Below are 19135 nucleotides of genomic sequence, written 5' to 3' on the forward strand. Positions count from 1 at the left end.
CAATTTAGCATAGCCATTCCACCTAACCTGCATTTGGACTGTGGGAGGAAACTGGAGCACCCAAATGAATCTTTCACAGATGCAGGGAGACAGTCACCCAAGGCTGGAATCGATCTCGGATCCCTGGCAGTGTGAGACAGCAATGCTAACCACTGTGCCACCGTACTCCCCTATTCTACCCTATTCACCTAAGGTATAAAGAGAAAATAACTCCTCTATTCACATGACACAAGACCAATGTTTGAGAAGGTTCCACTCTGTAAAATGATGATTGTAGAAATCTATTATTTCATGGAAGAAAAATCCAGGCTTGTCAAGCAACATTTCATTTTTAAACTGCCACAGATGTGATGTAACACAGATACCACAGTTGCACATCTGGCAAAGGGTTTTCCAAACTCAAAGCGTTGGCTCTATTCTCTCTCCACAGTTGCTGTCAGACCTGCTGAGATTTTCCAACCTTTTTCCGTTTTGGTCTCAAATTCCAGCACCTGTAGTAATTTGCTTTTAATATACTGCAGTTCCCTGTGTAATCTGGAGATCTCTGAGGGTCTAAAGAAAAGGCAACAGTCCCTATTGCCAGAGAGAACCAGAGGCCGAAAACTGCAGGATTGTGGGATTCCTAATAGTCCCAGGAATCATTGACTGCCCAACATGTGACCATTTAAGGCCCCAGTTATTTATTATTTCATGGAATGAGGGCAGAGTTGGGCCAGCATTTGATACCTATCCCTATTTGGCCTTGAACTGAGTGTCTCGTTGAGCCATTGCAGAGTGCAGTTAAGGCTGAACCAGGTTGCTGTGGGTCGCATGTACCATAAAAACCATGGATTCCCACATGTACCATAAAATCATGGATTCCCTACAAGTGCAGAAGGAGGCCATTTGGCCCATCGAGTCTTCACCGACTGCAATCCCACCCAGGCCCTATTCCCCTAACCCCACATATTTACCCTGCTAATCCCCCTGACATTAGGGTGAATTTAGCATGGCTAGTCAACTTAACCAGCACGTCTTTGGACTGTGGGAGGAAACTGGAGCACCCAGGAGGGAACTCACGCTGACACGGGGAGTACGTGCAAACCCCACACAGTCAGTGACCCGAGACCGGAATTGAACCCAGGTCCCTGGCGATGTGAGGCAGCAGTGCTAACCATTGTGCCATGATGCCACCAGCATGCCAGATTTTCATTGTTGGCATTATCGAACCAGGAAGGGAATCGGTCACTGTTACTGAGACTGTTTTTACACTCCAGATTTTATTCATTGAATTTAAATTCCTCCAGATTCCATGGTCAGATTGGAACTCAAGTTCCCAGAGTTATCGCCTGGGCTTCTGCCAAGTCACATTACCACTACATCACTGTCTCCCCCTTATGAATGTTCCTTCAAGTTTCAAATTCAAGTTATTTATTAGTGTCCCATGTAGGCTTACATTCACACTGCAATGAAGTTACTGTGAAAATCCTCTCCTTGCCACGCTCCTGTATCTGTTCTGGTACACTGAGGGGGAATTTAGCATGGCCAGCGCATTTCAGGCTTTCAGGAAACTGGAGCACCCGACGGAAACCCCCACAGACATGGGGAGAATGTGCGGACTCCACACAGACAGTGACCCAAACCAGGAATTGAACCCGGGTCCCTGGTGCTGTGAGGCAGCAGTGCTAACCGCTCTGCCGCCCTGAGGGATTTAAATTCAATGAATAAAACCTGGAATATAAAACCAGTAACAGTGACCAACAAGGAGGTTTCATTCCCTCAGTGTTCATCATAGTTCCAGTGCAGCTATAATGAGACAATCATTAGTCTCGCAGAGCCTGAGGCCCAGTGTGTACAACTAGCCACTGGGTGATGAGGGATACCTTCTGAAGCAATGGCTCATGATACCATTGAGGTAGCAGCTGGTACAGTGAGAGGCAGTGGGAATGTCAGTGAGCAGATCTTTTGACGTCTTGACTGAGTCAAGCGATGTCCTGCAGCTCTTGACCAAGATGGTGGCCCCATCCAGGACCATCCGCTGCACTCTCTCAATCCTGGGGGACTAGCCATCATCACCAACTTTATAAAGCGAGGCACAAGAGGAGGGAGAGTAATAGGAGTGGGGAGCTGAGGTTTCTGGGCTGATGACCTACACCGAGAGGAATGCTCTCCACTTTTCATTATGAGAGATCTGCTCCACCATTAGGCTCCACACCCCTGTTGCCATTTCCCATGAGGCATCAGGAAATCCACCAACTGTGCTCAATTCTTCCAATCCCTTTGCAATGAAGATCAGAATAAATAAAACGTCACTCCCTTATTCAAAATTCATCTATGAGGGATGTGAGCATTGTTGGCTAGGCCAGAATTTATTGCCCATCCCTCAGTGTCTATTAGACAGTGGTGCTGAGCTGCCTTCTTGAACTGCTGCTGTCCCTGAGGCGTAGGTACACCCACAGTGCTGTTAGGGAGGGGGTTCCACAATTTCGACCCAGCAACAGTGAAGGAGCGGTGATATATTTCCAATAAGAAGTCTCACAACACCAGGTTAAAGTCCAACAGGTTTATTTGGTAGCGCAAGCTTTTGGAGCACTGCTCCTTGTGCTACCAAATAAACCCGTTGGACTTTAACCTGGTGTTTTTTCTTACTGTGTTTACCCCCGCCTAACACCGGCATCTCCGCATCATACATTTCCACGTCATGTTGGTGAGTGCCATGGAGGGGAACCTCCAGGGTGGTGGTGTTCCCAGTATCTGCTGCTCTTGTCCTAGAAGGTACTGGTCATGGGATTGGAAAGTGTTGCTTAAGGAACCTTGGTCAGTTCCTTCAATGCATCTTGTGGACGGTACACACGGCTGCCTTGGTGGTGGAGGGATTGAATGCTTGTGGAAGGTGTAGCAATCAAGTAGCCTGGATGGTGTGAAGTTTCTCGAGTGTTGTTGGAGCTGCACTCATCCAGACAAGTATTCCATCACACTCCTGACTTGTATCTAGTAGATGGTGCACAGGCTTTAGGGAGTCAGGAGATGAGTTAATCGCTGCAGGATTCCCAGCCTCTGACCTGCTCTGGTAACCACAGCATTTGTATGGCTGGTCCAGTTCAGTTTCTGATCAATGATAAAGCCAGAACGGTGATAGTGGGGAATCAGCGATGCTAATGCCATTGAGTGTCAAGAATGTCGCCCATTAGCTGCATCCAAATCAAACTATGTGAGGAAGTAAGAGCCAACTGCCCAACTAATAAACTATTCCCCATGGTGCTTACCCCCAATTTTTTTGCATGATCTAATTCTTCCAGAGGTACAACTGTAACAGACAAGTAACAGACAAGGTGAACGGGGGCTGAGAGTTTGAAGAGGGAGGTTCGTATTCTCCTTTGGGTTGCCTTTGACCTGCTCTGGGCTCTGATGCTGTTTAGGTGACTATTTCTCATCCTGAACTTATTTCTGGGATCAGGAAGGGCATTGGGCGTTTGCGGGGCGGGGGGGTTGATGTCGGAGGGGATGCAAGCCCAGTTGGAATTTATTCCTGGGATGGAGTAGTGACAAAGACGGATGGGTTAGGCTGAAGGATGAGTGGCCGTATGGGAGGATTTGTGTGATGGGATTGGAGGGAACTTGACAGTGAGGGATAAGGATCAGGATCGATTGTGGATATGGAAAGAGGATTGAGTGGCTGCACAGATGCGGTTCGATTCCCAGCTTGGGCCACTGTCTCTGTGGAGTTTGCACATTCTCCCCGTGTCCGCGTGGGTTTCTCCCAGGTGCTCCAGTTTCTTCCCACAGTCTGAAAGATGTATGGATGAGGTGGATTGTCAATGCCAAAATGCTCCTTAGTGTCAGGGGGACTAGCTAGGGTAAATACATGGGGATAAGGCCTGGCTGGGATTGTGGTCTGCGCAGACTTGACGAGCCAAATAGCTTCCTTCTGCATTGTAGGATTCCATGAGCTGAACTTTATGAATGTTCTAGGTAATGTGCTGTATGCTCTATCCATTGCATTTCCCTCCTGGTCACTAGCTCCTGTAGGGGAACGATCTCAGCAAAACATGGTTGACCCTGCTCTGGAAGATGAAACTCTGAATGAGTGTACTGACCACTATGTTTGTGTACGTATGATGGTTGAGAGCTGTGTCTAAGGTAAGTGCAGCGTGAAGGATGTAGCAATGTGGGCCGTGTGATTTTTCAGTGTACAGTTAGTTGGTGGACCAAGTGTGTTCAGTTCTCACCTTGGCCACTGAGTCTCTTGCATCTTTGGAGCCCATGTCCGTCATTTCCCACAATGCCTTGCATCAAAGACCTCCCCTGCTCCCTTGGGTTAAGAGGATACCTCTCCCTCTCCCTACCCTATCCACCAGGAACTGCAGTGCTGCACCAGAGGAACTAGATGCCCTCACTCTTGGTCATCCTTCTGTTGGTAGGTAGTGCAGACCACATTGTCACTGGAGGTTTGTTTGAGGTTATATACACAGCTCCAGGAACATTGTGTTTACTCGGTGCTTGAGTGCTAAACCTATAATTGTCTGTTTAAGCCTGTATTCACGCTTAAATCTTCATGACCCTCAAAAATAAGATGGTAAATCTTATTACATTTCTTCTTAGCACAACCCGTCTTCAGCATCATTTTTTATTCTTTGCTTAAAACAACCCCCAAATAGTTACTCTGCCTGGATATTTATCTGAGAGATAAAAAGGTTGGCTTGAAATTCGAAGAAATCAAAAATGGCCATGAAGACATTTAAGATGGAGTGGAGGGAGATGACTGTTCAACTGGAGAAAGGATCAAATCCCGGGTCCAGGTTGTACTAAGAGGATGTCAACATTGCACATTTTAAAGGGAAGGTGATGGCCTAGTGGTATTATCACCAGACGATTAATCCAGAAACTCTGTTAATGTTCTGGGGACTCAGGATGTTTTTGAATCCCGCCACGGCAGATGGTGGAATTTGAATTCAATAATAAAAAAAATATGGAATTAAGTGTCTACTGATAACCGCAAAACCATTGTCAATTGTCGGAAAAACCCATCCAGTTCTTTAGGGGAGGAAATCTGCCATCCTTACCTGGTCTGGCCTACATGTGACTCCCGAGCCAGAGCAAATTGGTTGATCCTCAACTGGCCTTGGGCAATTAGGGATGGGCAATAAATGCTGGCCAGCCAGCGAAGCCCATATCCCACAATTTAAAAAAAATGTAAGGAGGTGTGGGCAGTCTGATAGACTGACTGATAATGTTCGGCCTATATTTCAAAATTCAGGTAGGACAGGTCCAGTGAGCAACAGAAAAATTAGCTTAATGCTGATTAAGGCAAGAAGTTCCTTTCCTCAGAGATGTAACTGAATAGTAAGAGGGTAAAGTCACCATCGGTTGCTGTGTCCTTTGAGGGGAAAGTTGATTGATCCTGAGGATCACCCACACCTCAGGCAAGGCTGGGAAGGCAGGGCCTTTATAAATAACCTCAGCCAGTGCCGCAGTTGAACCACAATGTTGACATTCCGCTACAACATCAACCAGCCTCCAGCCAACTGAGCGAAACCAACTCCCAAACAACAGCTGGAGACTGAAAACCTGATAGAGAAGCAGCACGGATTTCCCAAGGAGAGGTTATGATTCTTTGAAGAAGTCCCAGAAACTTGCATTTGGCAAGTACCTTTCATATGGCGAAATGTTCCAAGATGTGTAACGCACAACAGGAAAATAGAACATTTTTGATGCCAGAGTGTAATCAAAGAAACATTTGATGCGTCAGCACACAGGTCTTTGGCAAAGAGATGGGAAGATAAGAGAGAGAGGTAGAGAGGCAGAAAGTCCAAAGCTCAGGGCCTCGGCAACTGAAAACACAGCCACCAAATGTGGAGGGATTAAAATCGCAGATTGTCAAGAGGCCAGAATTAGAAGGACGCTGAGCTCTTGCAGGCCTGATGAGGATTACAAAGATAGGGAGGGAGGGGGTGAAGCCATGAAGGGATTTGAAAACGAGGGCGAGGATTTTAAAACTTGACATGCTGCCAGATCAGGAGCCAATGTAGGTCAGCGTGCAGAGATTGACGTGTAGACAAGACAGAGGCCGTTAAAAATACACGCTGCAGAGTCTTAGATGAGCATCTTAATCAGACTCAAGCCAGTTAGCAAGGCCAAAACCAAGACACAGAGGTTTTCTGTATGGAGAGAAGGTTGAGTTGCTTTTTTCAGTCTCACATCTCTCGTTCCACTCAACCCAGTGTCCCAGCCATCCCCTCATAATATGCTGTTTTCATGCCAATAAAATAAACTAATTAACAATTAAGCCTGATGGGGTCTACCCTGAGGGAGGCAAGGGAGGAAATTGCTGGGGACTGGACAGAACTCTCATTGGCTACAGGTGAAGTCCCAGAGGACCGGAGATTAGGCAATGTTGCTCCATTGTTTAAAAAGGGCAGCAGGGATAATCCAGGAAGTTATAGGCCGGTAAGCCTTATGTCAGTGGAAGGGAAATTATTGGAAAAGATTCATAGGGACAAAATTTACTCACATTTGGAAACAAATGGACTTATTAACGCCAGACAGCAAAGTTTTGTGAAGGGAATGTTGGGTCTCACTAACTTGATCGAGTTTTTTGAGAAAGTGACGAAGTTGATCGATGAGGGAACGGCAGTGGATATTGCATACATGGACTTCAGTAAAACTTTTAACAAGATATCTCATGGTAGACTGATATAAAAGGGTAGGAGTAAAGAGATATTATTGGGCGGCTCGGTAGCACAGTGGTTAGCACTGCTGCTTCACAGCTCTAGGGTCCTGGGTTCGATTCCCGGCTCAGGTCACTGTCTGTGTGGAGTTTGCACATTCTCCTCGTGTCTGCGTGGGTTTCCTCCGGGTGCTCCGGTTTCCTCCCACAGTCCAAAGATGTGCGGGTTAGGTTGATTGGCCATGCTCAGAAATTGCCCCTTAGTGTCCTGAGATGTGTAGGTTAGAGGGATTAGTGGGTATAAAAATGTGGGGATATGGGGGTAGGGCCTGGGTGGGATTGTGTTCAGTGCAGACCCGATGGGCCGAAGGGCCTCTTTCTGCACTGTAGCGTTCTATGACCTATGAAAAGGTGAAGACAGGAGAGCTGGCAAGATGGATACAAAACTGGCTTGGGCATAAAAGACAAAGGGTAGGAGTAAAGGGACATTTTTCTGAATGGAAAGCTGTGACTTGGGGTGTTCCACGGGGATCAGTTCTGGGACCTGCTAGCATGAGGTAATGCAATTTGGAAGGTCCAATGCATGTAGGAATTATACAGTAAATGGTAGAACCCTTAGGGGTATAGACAGGCAAAGAGATCTGTACGTACATGTCCATGATCACTGAAAGTGGCAATGCAGGTTGATAAGATAGTCAAGAAGGCATATGGCATGCTTGCCTTCATCAGTCAGGGCACTGAGTATAAAAACTGTACAGAACCTTAGTTAGGCCTCATTTTGGAATATTGTGTACAACTCTGATCACCACACTACCAGAAGGCTGTGGATGCTTTGGAGAGGGTACAGAAGAGGTTTACCAGGATGTTGCCTGGTCTGGAGGGTATTAGCTATGATATACTCAGTTTGTTATCATTGGAATAGAGGAGGTTGAGGGGTGATTTGGTAGAGGCTTACAAGAGTGGCATGGACAGAGTGGATAGTCAGATGCTCATTCCTAAAGTCAAGTACTAGGGGACATTGGTTTGAGGTGCATGGGGAAAAGCTTAGAGGAGATGTGAGAGGCAGGTTTTTTTACACAGAGGGTGATGAATATTTGGAACCCACTGCTTTGGGAGGCAGTGGGAGCAGGTACGATAGCAGCTTTTAAGGGGCATCTAGACAAATACATGAATAGGATGGGAATGGAAGGATATGGACTCTGTAAGTGCATACGGTTTTAGTTTCGGATTGGCACAGGCTTGGAGGGCAAAAGTGCTGTACTGTTCTTTGTTCTTTTTGATTAAATGACCCTTAAAGGGGCACTGTAACAAAACATAAAACTTTAGAAAGAAGGTGAATGAAATCAATTAAAATGTTGTTTCTGTGAACGCCAGCCCTTGCCATGTCCACCAGTTGTGGAAGGTCTCAAACATACCTGATGCCCTATGTATGTATGGTAAGAATCATAAGACGTTGGAACAGAAGGAGGCCGTTTGAACACTGAGTCTGATCCGCCATTCACTGAGATCATGACTGATCTGATGTGATAATCTTCAACTCCACTTTTCTACTTTATCCCTATAAACCATGATTCCCTAACTGATCAAAAATCTGTGCATCTCAGCCTTGAACATACTTAACAACCAGCCTTCACAGCTCTCTATGGTAAAGAATTTGACAAATTCACTACCCTCAGAAGAAGAAATTCCTTCCCATCTCTGTCTTCGATCAAATAAATCGGTTGGACTAAAACCTGGTGTTGTCAGACTTTTTATTGCATTAGATGGGCAACCGTTTACTCTGAGATTATGCCTTCTGGTTCTAGGCTCTCCCACAAGGAGAAACAACTTTTCAGCATCTATCCTGTTAAAGTCCCTAAAAATCCTATATGTCTCAGTAAGGTCGCCTCCCATTCTTCTAAACTCCAACGAGTAGAGGCCCAACCCACTCAACTGCTCCTCATAAAAAAATCCCTCCCCACCCAGGATCAACCTAGTGAACCTTCTCTGGACTCCCTCCAATGCTGGCATATTTTTCCTTAGATAAGGGGACCAAAACTGTGTTCCAGTTCTAGTACAACTAGTGCCTTGTAAAATTTTAATAAGACTTCTCTATTTTTATTCTCCACTCCTTTGATATAAAGATCAACATTCCATTTGCCTTCTCTAACCTGCTGCGCTTGTATGCCAGTTTTTTATGCATGAGGACCCCCAAATCCCTTTGTGTTGCAGCTTTCTGCAGTCTTCCTCCATTGAAATAACATTCAGCTCCTTTATTCTTCTTACCAAAGTGCATAACTTGACAAGTTATATGCTTCAAGTGAGCAATTAAACAATGCTACACTTGTGTATCCAACAATACATAAGAACATAAGAACATAAGAAATAGGAGCAGGAGTAGGCCATCTGGCCCTTCAAGCCTGCCCCGCCATTCAATAAGATCATGGCTGATCTGTTGTGGCTCAGTTCCACTTTCCCGCCCTCTCCCCATAACCCTTAATCCCCTCTCTTATCAAGAACCCATCAACCCGCATCTTAAAAATATTTAGCGAGGCAGCCTCCACCACTTCAACGGGCAGAGAATTCCAGAGATTCACCACCCTTTGAGTGAAGAAGTTCCTCCTCAACTCCGTTCTAAACCGCCTCCCCTTTATCTTGAGGCTGTGCCCCCTAGTCCTACTGTCTTTTTTGAGCGGGAAGAGTCTCTCCACCTCTATCCTATCCATCCCATTCATCATCTTATACGTCTCAATGAGATCTCCCCTCATTCTTCTAAACTCTAACGAGTACAAGCCTAGTTTATTCAGCCTCTCCTCATAGCTCAATCCCCTCAACTCCGGTATCAGCCTAGTAAACCTCCTCTGCACTCCCTCCAGGGCCAAAATATCCTTGCGCAGGTGCGGCGCCCAAAACTGCACACATTACTCCAGCTGCGGCCTCACCAATGCCCTATACAGCTGCAGCAAGACCTCCCTACTTTTATATTCAATCCCCCTCGCTATGAAGGCCAGCATCCCTTTCGCCTTCCTGACCACCTGCTGCACCTGCAAGCTGGGTTTTTGCGACTCATGCACAAGGACCCCGAGGTCCCTCTGCACCGTCGCCTGCTGCAGTTTTTCGCCACGTAAGTAATAGTCCTTCCTACCATTCTTCCTACCAAAGTGGACCACCTCACACTTGCCAACATTAAATTCCATTTGCCATTTCCTGGCCCATTCGCCCAGCCTATCTAGATCCTTCTGCAGACTCTCCACATCCTCCGCACAATTTGCCGTTCCCCCAATCTTGGTGTCATCAGCAAATTTCGACACCCTACACTTGGTTCCCTCCTCCAGATCATCTATATAAATGGTAAATAACTGAGGCCCCAGCACTGACCCCTGGGGCACTCCACTAGTCACCAACCGCCAATGGAACTCAAGTATTCTATTGACTGGGACCAAGAACAACACTATATTTACATACAGTCTGACTTACCTTCAGGCAGTTGCCAAAGGGAGGTCAGTGATTGGGCAACAGAATTTGTGGCGAGGGCCACTATTATGCATCAGCTACACCAACAATCTAGACTCAGAAATCAGAAGTCCTGTTGCAAAATTTACCATCACCAGCTCGAGGGCTATCATTAACACAGAGCGGGAATGCGACAAGATACAAGAAGATGTCAACAAGCTTGCAGAATGAGCGAGCAATTGGCAAGTAAGCTAAGAGCTAATGGATTTTGATTGGAATAATGTCAAATATTCCTTGAAAAATAAGAGACCAAATAGGGTTTAGTGGCAAAGGGATCTAGGGCTACACGACCAATGTTGATGCTGAATGCTAATTTTGAAACAGTGTTCTGTAACCCCCAACTGTAATATCATAACTTACATAACAAATGGAATACAATAATTAATGAGTAACTTATATAATGCATGGGTTTTCTCCGGGAGCTCTGGTTTCCTCCTACAGTCTGAAAGACGTGCTGGTTAAGTGCATTGGCCATGCTAAATTCTCCCTGAGTGTACCTGAACAGGTGCTGGAGTACGGCAACTAGGGGATTTTCACAGTAACTTCAATGCAGTAAATCCACTTGTGACAGTAAGAATAAACAATTTAAAGAGGGGTTCCATCACTGAACTCTGGGAAACATCAATGTAGAATTCCTTCTAATCCATAAATCAGCCATTTACCACAATTTCTAATGCTTTGCTCATTTTGCTCCTATTCCCTTTTTTATTCCAGAGGCATCAATTTTGCAAACACTTGTATTACGTGGCACTTTACCAAAAGCTTTCTGAAAGTCCATAAACACCACCTCAACCTCACTGGCTCCATCTGCCCTCTCTGTTGCATAATCAGGTTCGGTCAAACCTGATCTGCCCTAAACAAATTTGCACAGGTTCTGTGTTCTTAGTCCAAGTGCTGTGAATGAAACCTCTGACACAGGTAGCAACCAGTGCCATCCCTCCAAAGCTTCGAGGCATTAACACAGAGACTTTGATGCAAAGATTCAGGGTGACATTCCTGGTGCAGTACTGGGGAAATGTCACACTGTCTTTTGAATAAAATATGAAGATCTTTTATTTGAACTTTGGCATGAAAGGAGTGCCTGTGGTCCTGATATGGTGAATAGTGTGTGTGTGTGTGTGTGTGTGTACACATTCCTCACCAGAAAGGCCCACAATTACAGCAAGGAATGAGGCCTTTGGTCATGCAAATGGTGGGGGAAAGGAGAACCGAACATCTATTTTAGGTCCACGATTGCCAGTCTGGCTGGGCTTATTCTAGGACTGGTCTGCCCTCATGTTGCCCTGCTATTAGTCATCCATCATAGTGACATTCCATAGTAACTCAGTCAATTTGGAAAGTAAATGGAGTCTCCATTACCCAACAGAATGTTCTTGACCATAAATTAAAGCGCCTCTTCTCATTCATCCCCACTCTGTCTTTACACTTAGTAGCAAAAGGGATAGCACAGTGGTTAGCACTGCTGCCTCACAGCATCATGGACCCAGGTTCGATTCCTGGCTTGGGTCACTGTCTGTCTGAAGTTTGCACAATCTCCCCGTGTCTGCATGGGTTTCCTTCCACAGTCCAAACATGTGCGGGTTAGATGGATTGGCCATGTTAAATTGCCCCTTAGTGTCAGAGGGACGAATAGGGTAAATATGTGGGGTTATGGAGATAGGCCTGGGTGGGATTGTGGTCAGTGCAGACTGGATGAGCTGAATGGCCTTCTGCCCTGTAGGGGTTCTTTGATAAATTAAAGAGCCTTTTTCATTCATTCCCACTCTGATTTTGCACTTTATAGCAAAGAAAAAGGAAAAAATAAACATTGATAAATTACTTCCCTTGTGTTTTTATTCTGTTTAGCAGATTAATTCCTTGGGAATCCAGGATGGATGGCAAAACTACTCAGCAAAGCTGGGTCTAAGGATTCATAGGATCATAGAACCCTACAGTGCAGAAAGAGGCCATTCAGCCCATCGAGTCTGCACTCACCACAATCCCACTCAGGCCCTGCTCCCATATCCCTACATATTTTATCCACTAATGCCTCTAACCTACGCATCTCAGGACACTAAGGGGCAATTTTAGCATGGCCAATCAACCAAACCCATACATCTTTGGACTGTGGGAGGAAACCGGAGCACCCGGAGGAAACCCACGCAGACACGAGGAGAATGTGCAAACTCCAGACAGTGACCCGAGCTGGGAATCGAACCCAGGTCCCTGGATCTGTGAAGCAGCAGTGCTAACCACTGTGTTACTTTGCCACCCAACATAACATGCAGAGCTACGTTTTTTAAAAAATCAAATGTGGAGCCATCAGAAACAGCAGTGCTTGTCCCAGTGCTTGTCCCACCTTCCTCAAACTGTCATCAGCTCCACACATCGCCTCAGCCTGTTCCTGAATTCTTCTGCCCTCCCTCAACTCTATTCACCTCCCATTCATTGGTGAGACACACCACAACATCTATACCTCCTGTATACAGGGCCCTAAGTTTGATATTGGGTTGGTCACAGGCCGAGTTGCTCTCCTGGGCCCAGTTCGCACCAAAAGGCTGTCCGATTTCCAGGCCTAACAATCTGCAATTTGAACAGCAGTGTTGGACATGTTTTAGTCCTGGCTGATTGGTTACACACTCATATCTGACCCAGAGAATTGGGGATTCCAGTGCCACTCTAGAGTGTGGAGTTCAATTGTTCTGGGTTTGATGATGTGAGTCTGGCAATTGATCTATGCTCACTATGCCTGATTGGTTAAACCTGGGTGTGGACTCAGAGAAAAGTAAACCAGCTGGAAACCAGAGCTGAAGCATGGAGCAGACATTTTAAAGCACTGGGAATGAAACCTGTTCCACAGATAGAAACTAGTGTCATCTCTGCGTAGTTCCAACATACAAAATATACATCACAGAGGCTTCAAAGCAAAAAGTATTAAGCTCCCTTACTTTATAGTCATAGAGGTTTACAGCATGGAAACAGGTCCTTTGGCCCAAGCTGCCAATGCCACCCTTCTTTTTTAAATCCCTAAACTGGTTCCAATTGCCTGCATTCGGCCCATATCCCTTCATACTCATCTTACCCATATAACCGTTTAAATGCTTTTTAAAAGACAAAAATGTACCCACCTCTACTACTAATGCAGTTTGTTCCAGACACCCACCGCCTCTGTGTGAAAGAATTGTCCCTCTGGACCCTTTTGTGCCCCTCCCCTCCCACCTTAAACCTATGCCGTCTAGTTTTAGACTCCCCTACCTTTGGGAAAAGATATTGACTATCTAGCTGACCTGTGCCCCTCATTATTTTGTAGACCTCTATAAGATCACCCCTCAGCCTTCTACGCTCCAGAGAAAAAAGTCCCAGTCTATCCCGCCTCTCCTTATAACTCAAACCATAAAGTCCCGGTGGCATCCTTGTAAATCTCTTCTGCACTCTTTCGAATTTAATAATACCGTTTTGATAATAGGGTGACCAGAATTGTACACAGTATTCCAAGTGTGACCTTAGCAATGTCTTGTACAACTTCAACAAGACGTCCCAACTCCTGTTCAATGTTCTGACCAATGAAACCAAGCATGCTGAATGCCTTCTTCACCACTCTGACCACCTGTAACACCACTTTCAAGGAGTTATGAACCTGTACCTCTAGATCTCTTTGTTCTGGAACTCTCCCCAATGCCCTACCATTAACTGAGTAAGTCCTACTGTGGTTCAATCTACCAAAATGCATCACCTCACATTTATCTAAATTAAACTCCATCTGCCATTCGTCAGCCCACTGGCCCAATTGATCAAGCTTCAGCATGAAAGGAGTACCTATGGTCCTGATTTGCTAAGTAGTGTGTGTGTATGCATGTTCCTCTGCAGAAGGGCCCTGGCTATATTGGGGACAGCAAAAAATAAGAACTATGTGCCCACAACTGGAGCAAGGACAGGAGCCTTTGGTCATGTAAGTGATGGGGGAAGGGGGAACCCAACATCTACTTTAGGTCCAAGATTGCCAACTCTGGCTGGGCATATTCTAGGATGTTTGGGACTTGGATGCCAACTGCCCTGCCCTCATGTTGTCCTGCTTTTGGTCATCCATTGTAGGGGGCACTCCACAATCCCTCAGCCAATTTAGAAAGTAATTTTAAAAAATGGACAAATGGCATTGAACTGCTGTATATAGTTCACATGGTAAAGTACAGACATTGTGACAATGGGTAGGTGGAAGATTTTAATCACATTTTTCATTTATCAGTTCATTCAATGCCTTAAATGAAATATCAATGATGTTTAAATTTATTTTAGAATGCCGATCTGGGACAACAGTTGGACTGTCTTGGCACTGTGAAGTACTGAGGAGGTGCTGCACTGTTGGCTGTGTTGAGTGAAATACAAAGCTGAGACCCTGCTTTCTCTATCTGTGTATTATTTTAAAGACCAGCAGGTTATCCCCAGTACCCTGAACAACATTTTCCATCAAACATTATTAAAACAGATTATTATTGCATGGCTGTTTGTGGGAGCTTGCTGTGTACAAATGGGTTGCAGCATTACCCAGTACTCACTAATTGGCTATGGAGCACTTTTGGGGTGTTCTGCTGGAAGGAATTTTATCCATGTAATCATTCCCACCACACCTCTGCGTCCCCCCCCAACCCCCCAGCCCCCTCCCCAAGACTGGCAAGAAATGTGCATTCTATGCATGTTGTTGGCAGCACGGTGGCACAGCGGTTAGCATTGCTGCCTCACAGCTCCAGGGACCCGAGTTCAATTTCGGCCTCGGGTCACCGTCTGTATGGAGTTTGCACATTCTCCCTGTGTCGGCGTGGGTTCCTCCGGGTGCTCCGGTTTCCTCTCACAGTCTAAAAATGTGCGGGTTAGGTGGATTGGCCATGCTAAATTGCCCCTCAGTGTCAGAGGGACTAGCTAGGGTAAATATATGGGGTTACAGGATAGGGCCTGGATGGGATTGTTGTCAGTACAGACTCGATGGGCTGAATGGCCTTCTTCTGCACTGTAAAAAAATCTATAATTCTATACATGCCAGCATTGCTGACGACATCATTTTGGTGTCCAAAGTGTTGCCTGTTCTGGGCTTTGCAGCTCCTGTTAATGTGGAACCCAAAGCCCTGTGAGGTAAACGGGATACCGATTGCCATTTTGTGCAGTACTTACTCAGGCAAGCTTCAGGGGCAGTGGAACCGCACCGGGCCTACCAATGGCAAGAGCAGGCGGAGCCTGTACCACGTGGGGCCCGCAAAATATTTTGGGTAACTGGCCATGCTATATAATCAGGATCTCCCCAACAACGCCCCCACCCCTGCCAAAACCCTCTTCCCCTACCTCCTCCACACCCTCCCCCAACCCTACCCTACCCTACCCACCCACCCACCCTACAGCTTAGCTTAACAGCTGCATCTTACCAACCTGGAGGCCTTGAGTTGCATTGGCACGTCCATGGTTTACCTGTCAAAGTTACAAGAGACCGCAGGGCCTCAAAGCGACAAGGGCCTCTTTACTGACAGGATGGGCAACTGACTGTCGATTTATATGCCAACCGCCCCACCGCCCCCCCCCCCCCTCCCCCCACACAACACCACTGTAATTAAGAGTTTGGGAAATGGGTACTTCCTCAGTACATAAAGATATCGGAACAGGGGTCAGCCACTCAGCCCCGCCATCCTCGCTGTTCTGCCATTTAATTAGATCATGGCTGATCTGTATCTTAACTCCATCGACCTGCTTTGGTCGTGTAATCCTCAATAACCTTGTGCAGCAAAAATCTCAGCAATCTCAGTTTGGATATTCTCGATTCAGCCCGTAGGTTTTTGAGGGAGAGTTCCAGGTTTGCGCTACTTTTTAACGCTAAGAAGTTCCTGGTTTGAACATCGTCCCTGAACTACCAATTTCTCCAATTTCAAAGTTATGCCCTCACGTCCCCGCTCCCCCACCCAGGGAAACCGTCTAGGCGAGCGATAAACAAATTCTATCTTCCAATTTACACCTTGTCTTATTTTTTGAAGTTGAGTCGCTGTTTTGTTTTGTGATTCATATTCACCATATTCATCTAATATCAAGTGTTGCTTGCTGCAGTTGTAAATGCGTCTAGTTTGGGGGCGTTTAAGAGATCTCTGGATAGGTTTATGGACGAAAAGGGATTGGTATAGGCTAGTGGGTCATTGTTTTTGTAACTGGTCGGCGCAACATCGTGGGCCGAAGGGCCTGTTCTGCGCTGTAATGTTCTATGTTCTATGTTCTATGTTCTAAGTAGGATTCTGAAAATTACCATTCCTACTTGTCAATTTATCTATATTCTGCATCAATTCCTTTTGCTGAATTTGGTAGGTACTTTGATCCATTTTAAAAAATCAGTTGGACTAAAAACTGCAGAAGGATCAGAAGCTGGCACAGTGGTTAGCACTGCTGCCTCACCGCACCAGGGACCTGGCTTCAATTCTGGCCTTGGGTCACTGTGTGGGATTTGCACATTCTCCCCGTGTCTGCTTGGGTTTCCTTCGGGTGCTCCGGTTTCCTCCCACAGTCCAAAGGGTTGCTAGGTTAGGTGGATTGGCCATGCTAAATTGTCCCTTAGAATCCCAACATGTGTGGTGATGGGAATAGGGTGGCAGCGGGGGTTTGGGCCTGGGGTAAGATGCACTTTCTGTGAGTTGGTGCAGAATCGATGGGCTGGATGGCCTCTTTCTGCACTGTTGGGATTCTATGGTTCTTAACAAGTTGTTAAGACCTGGCTGCCAGTTAATCTGTTCTGAGGTCAGGTTCATAGGAAGGTTATTAAGATGATCCTTTTGGGAGGTTATCATGACCCTTTATCCAATTACTCTAACCCACATTCTGCAAAGGATCTGGGCCTCTATTTACTTTTGTTCCTCTGGAAAGTAAGTAATCGATTCAATCTTACTTGTTTTCCTTTTCTTTTCTTCAGTCTTTTCTTGTTCAGCTTTTTGCAGGCATATAGCTTGCCAGTCGCCTTCATCTGACATGCAGACACCTCCCCAAACCCCCCCTTCCCTAGGACCCGAAAGTCTAGGAACCAGTCCTCTCCGACAGGCTGAGCTTCCAGCCACTTCCACTGCAAGAACCTCATGAAGTGCATGCTCTCTTTGTAATGCTCAAAGGCCTTGCCCTCTTTTAAGAACTTCACGGTAGCTTCCTTGCATTCCTTGAATAGGTCCTCCCTGACGTTCTTGTAGTCTTCCTTGGCCCTCGAGATACTTTTCTCTTCCAAATAACTACAGAAAAATTCAGCCCCTGACTCCAAGAACTTGCTAATAATACTCTGAGCTATCTGAAGCCTGTCTTCATCTTCCGCTGTGTCGTAATCTTCAATGCCTTTCCAGAGTTCGTAGGCCGGTTTGTACGCTGCCACCGTCTCTAAGTATTGCTGGAATAACTTCTTCCCAATGGGCTGTTTGATACAGATGTTTTCGAACTCCACGTCAATCTGGTCCTTAAGGGTCTCGCTCTGTGTGATGTTAGGGAGTTTAAGTTTGGCTCGATATTTTTTATCTCTGGTCATCTGCAAATTGGCGCTCCCATCGAAACTGCCCCGAGCGGAGATGTAGGCAGAGTTAGCCACCACTGTTTCCAGATTCCCTAAATCCATCCTGAACGCTTTGGCTGCTAATTCACTTCAAGCAAAGCAAAGACATGGGACGGATGATACAGTCAGCATAGAGATCCCAGAGATCGGAGACACTACAGCATGCTCAATATCCAACCAACTGGAAGTAATTGAAGGAAGTCAGTGAGTGTCTGCGGTGCTGACATGACTGACTGAGCCCAGAGTGCCAAAGTCTGATTCACTTTCTCAGCTCCCATAATCTTAATCTCACCCAATGCTTGTCCATCTTCATTAGAAAGAGCGAATAGCAGTAACAGAAATAATCCTGAGTCAACATCTTAAATAAAGACATTATCCACTTATAAATAATTCCCACACCAAGTAATTCCTTTCTTCCTGACTCCTCTTTGTGTTTCCATCTATATCTTTGTCAATCGTTAACATCACAAATACATTAATTGCAAATATTTTAACAGAAACAAACCCTAATATTATAATGGTTTCTCTGTCTAATATTATAACTGAACCATTCTCGATGTTATAACTAAATCATTCTCTGATGTTATAGAACGTAACATAGAACACTACAGCACAAACAGGCCCTTCAGCCGACAAGTTGCGCCGATCACATCGATACCTACCAAGCCATAGAGCTATCTGTAACTTCCATTAGATCCCATATATTCATCCAGAAGTCTATTGAAAGGTCCCAGCGAGTTCGCCTCTACCATCACCGACGGCAGCCAATTCCACTCACTCACCACCCTCTGAGTGAAAAACTTACCCCTAACATCTCCTCTGTACTTGCTTCCCAGCACCTGAAACCTGTGTCCTCTCATAGCGACCATTTCAGCCCTGGGAAATAGCCTCCGAGAATCCACCCTGTCTATTCCTCTCAACATTTTATAAACCTCTATCAGGTCGCCTCTCAACCTTCGTCTCTCCAGGGAGAAGAGTCCCAGCTCCCTCAACCTATCTTCATAAGGCATGCCTCCCAATCCAGGCAACATCCTTGTAAATCTCCTCTGCACCCTCTCAATAGCTTCCACGTCCTTCCTGTAGCGAGGCGACCAGGACTGCGCACAGTACTCTGTGGGGTCTGACAAGGGTCTTATAAAGTTACGGCATTATGTCCCGACTCCTAAACTCAATCCCTCAATTAATGAAGGCCAGTACACCATACGCCTATGGTGTATAAATGATAACTAAATCATTTTTGATTTGATTTATTATTGTCACATGTATTACTATACAGTGAAAAGTAATGTTTCTTGCGTGCTCTGCAGATAAACCGTACATAGAGAAGGGAAGGAGAGAGTGCAGAATGTAGTGTTACAATCATAGCTAGGGTGTAGAGAAAGATCAACTTAGTGCGAGGTAAGTCCATTCAAAAGTTTGATGGCAGCAGTGAAGAAGCTGTTCTTGGGGTGGTTGGTACGTGACCTCAG

At 45.8% G+C, this 19135-nt stretch overlaps 1 protein-coding gene across 1 annotated transcript in view; it reads right to left on the minus strand.

The window, feature by feature from the left end:
* Window positions 1-17923, minus strand: part of grk1a (G protein-coupled receptor kinase 1 a) — an 82956-nt gene extending 65033 nt beyond the window's left edge. The window contains exon 1 of the mRNA XM_080204154.1: window positions 17025-17923. Coding sequence (XP_080060280.1) covers window positions 17025-17729 — 705 coding nt within the window. The 5' untranslated portion in view covers window positions 17730-17923. The remainder of the gene's footprint in view (window positions 1-17024) is intronic.
* Between the last annotated feature and the right edge of the window lie 1212 nt (window positions 17924-19135).

This window comes from Carcharhinus amblyrhynchos, chromosome 15 (assembly GCF_965287045.1).
Source record: "Carcharhinus amblyrhynchos chromosome 15, sCarAmb.v2.hapA, whole genome shotgun sequence".
Taxonomy (NCBI): Eukaryota; Metazoa; Chordata; class Chondrichthyes; order Carcharhiniformes; family Carcharhinidae; genus Carcharhinus; species Carcharhinus amblyrhynchos.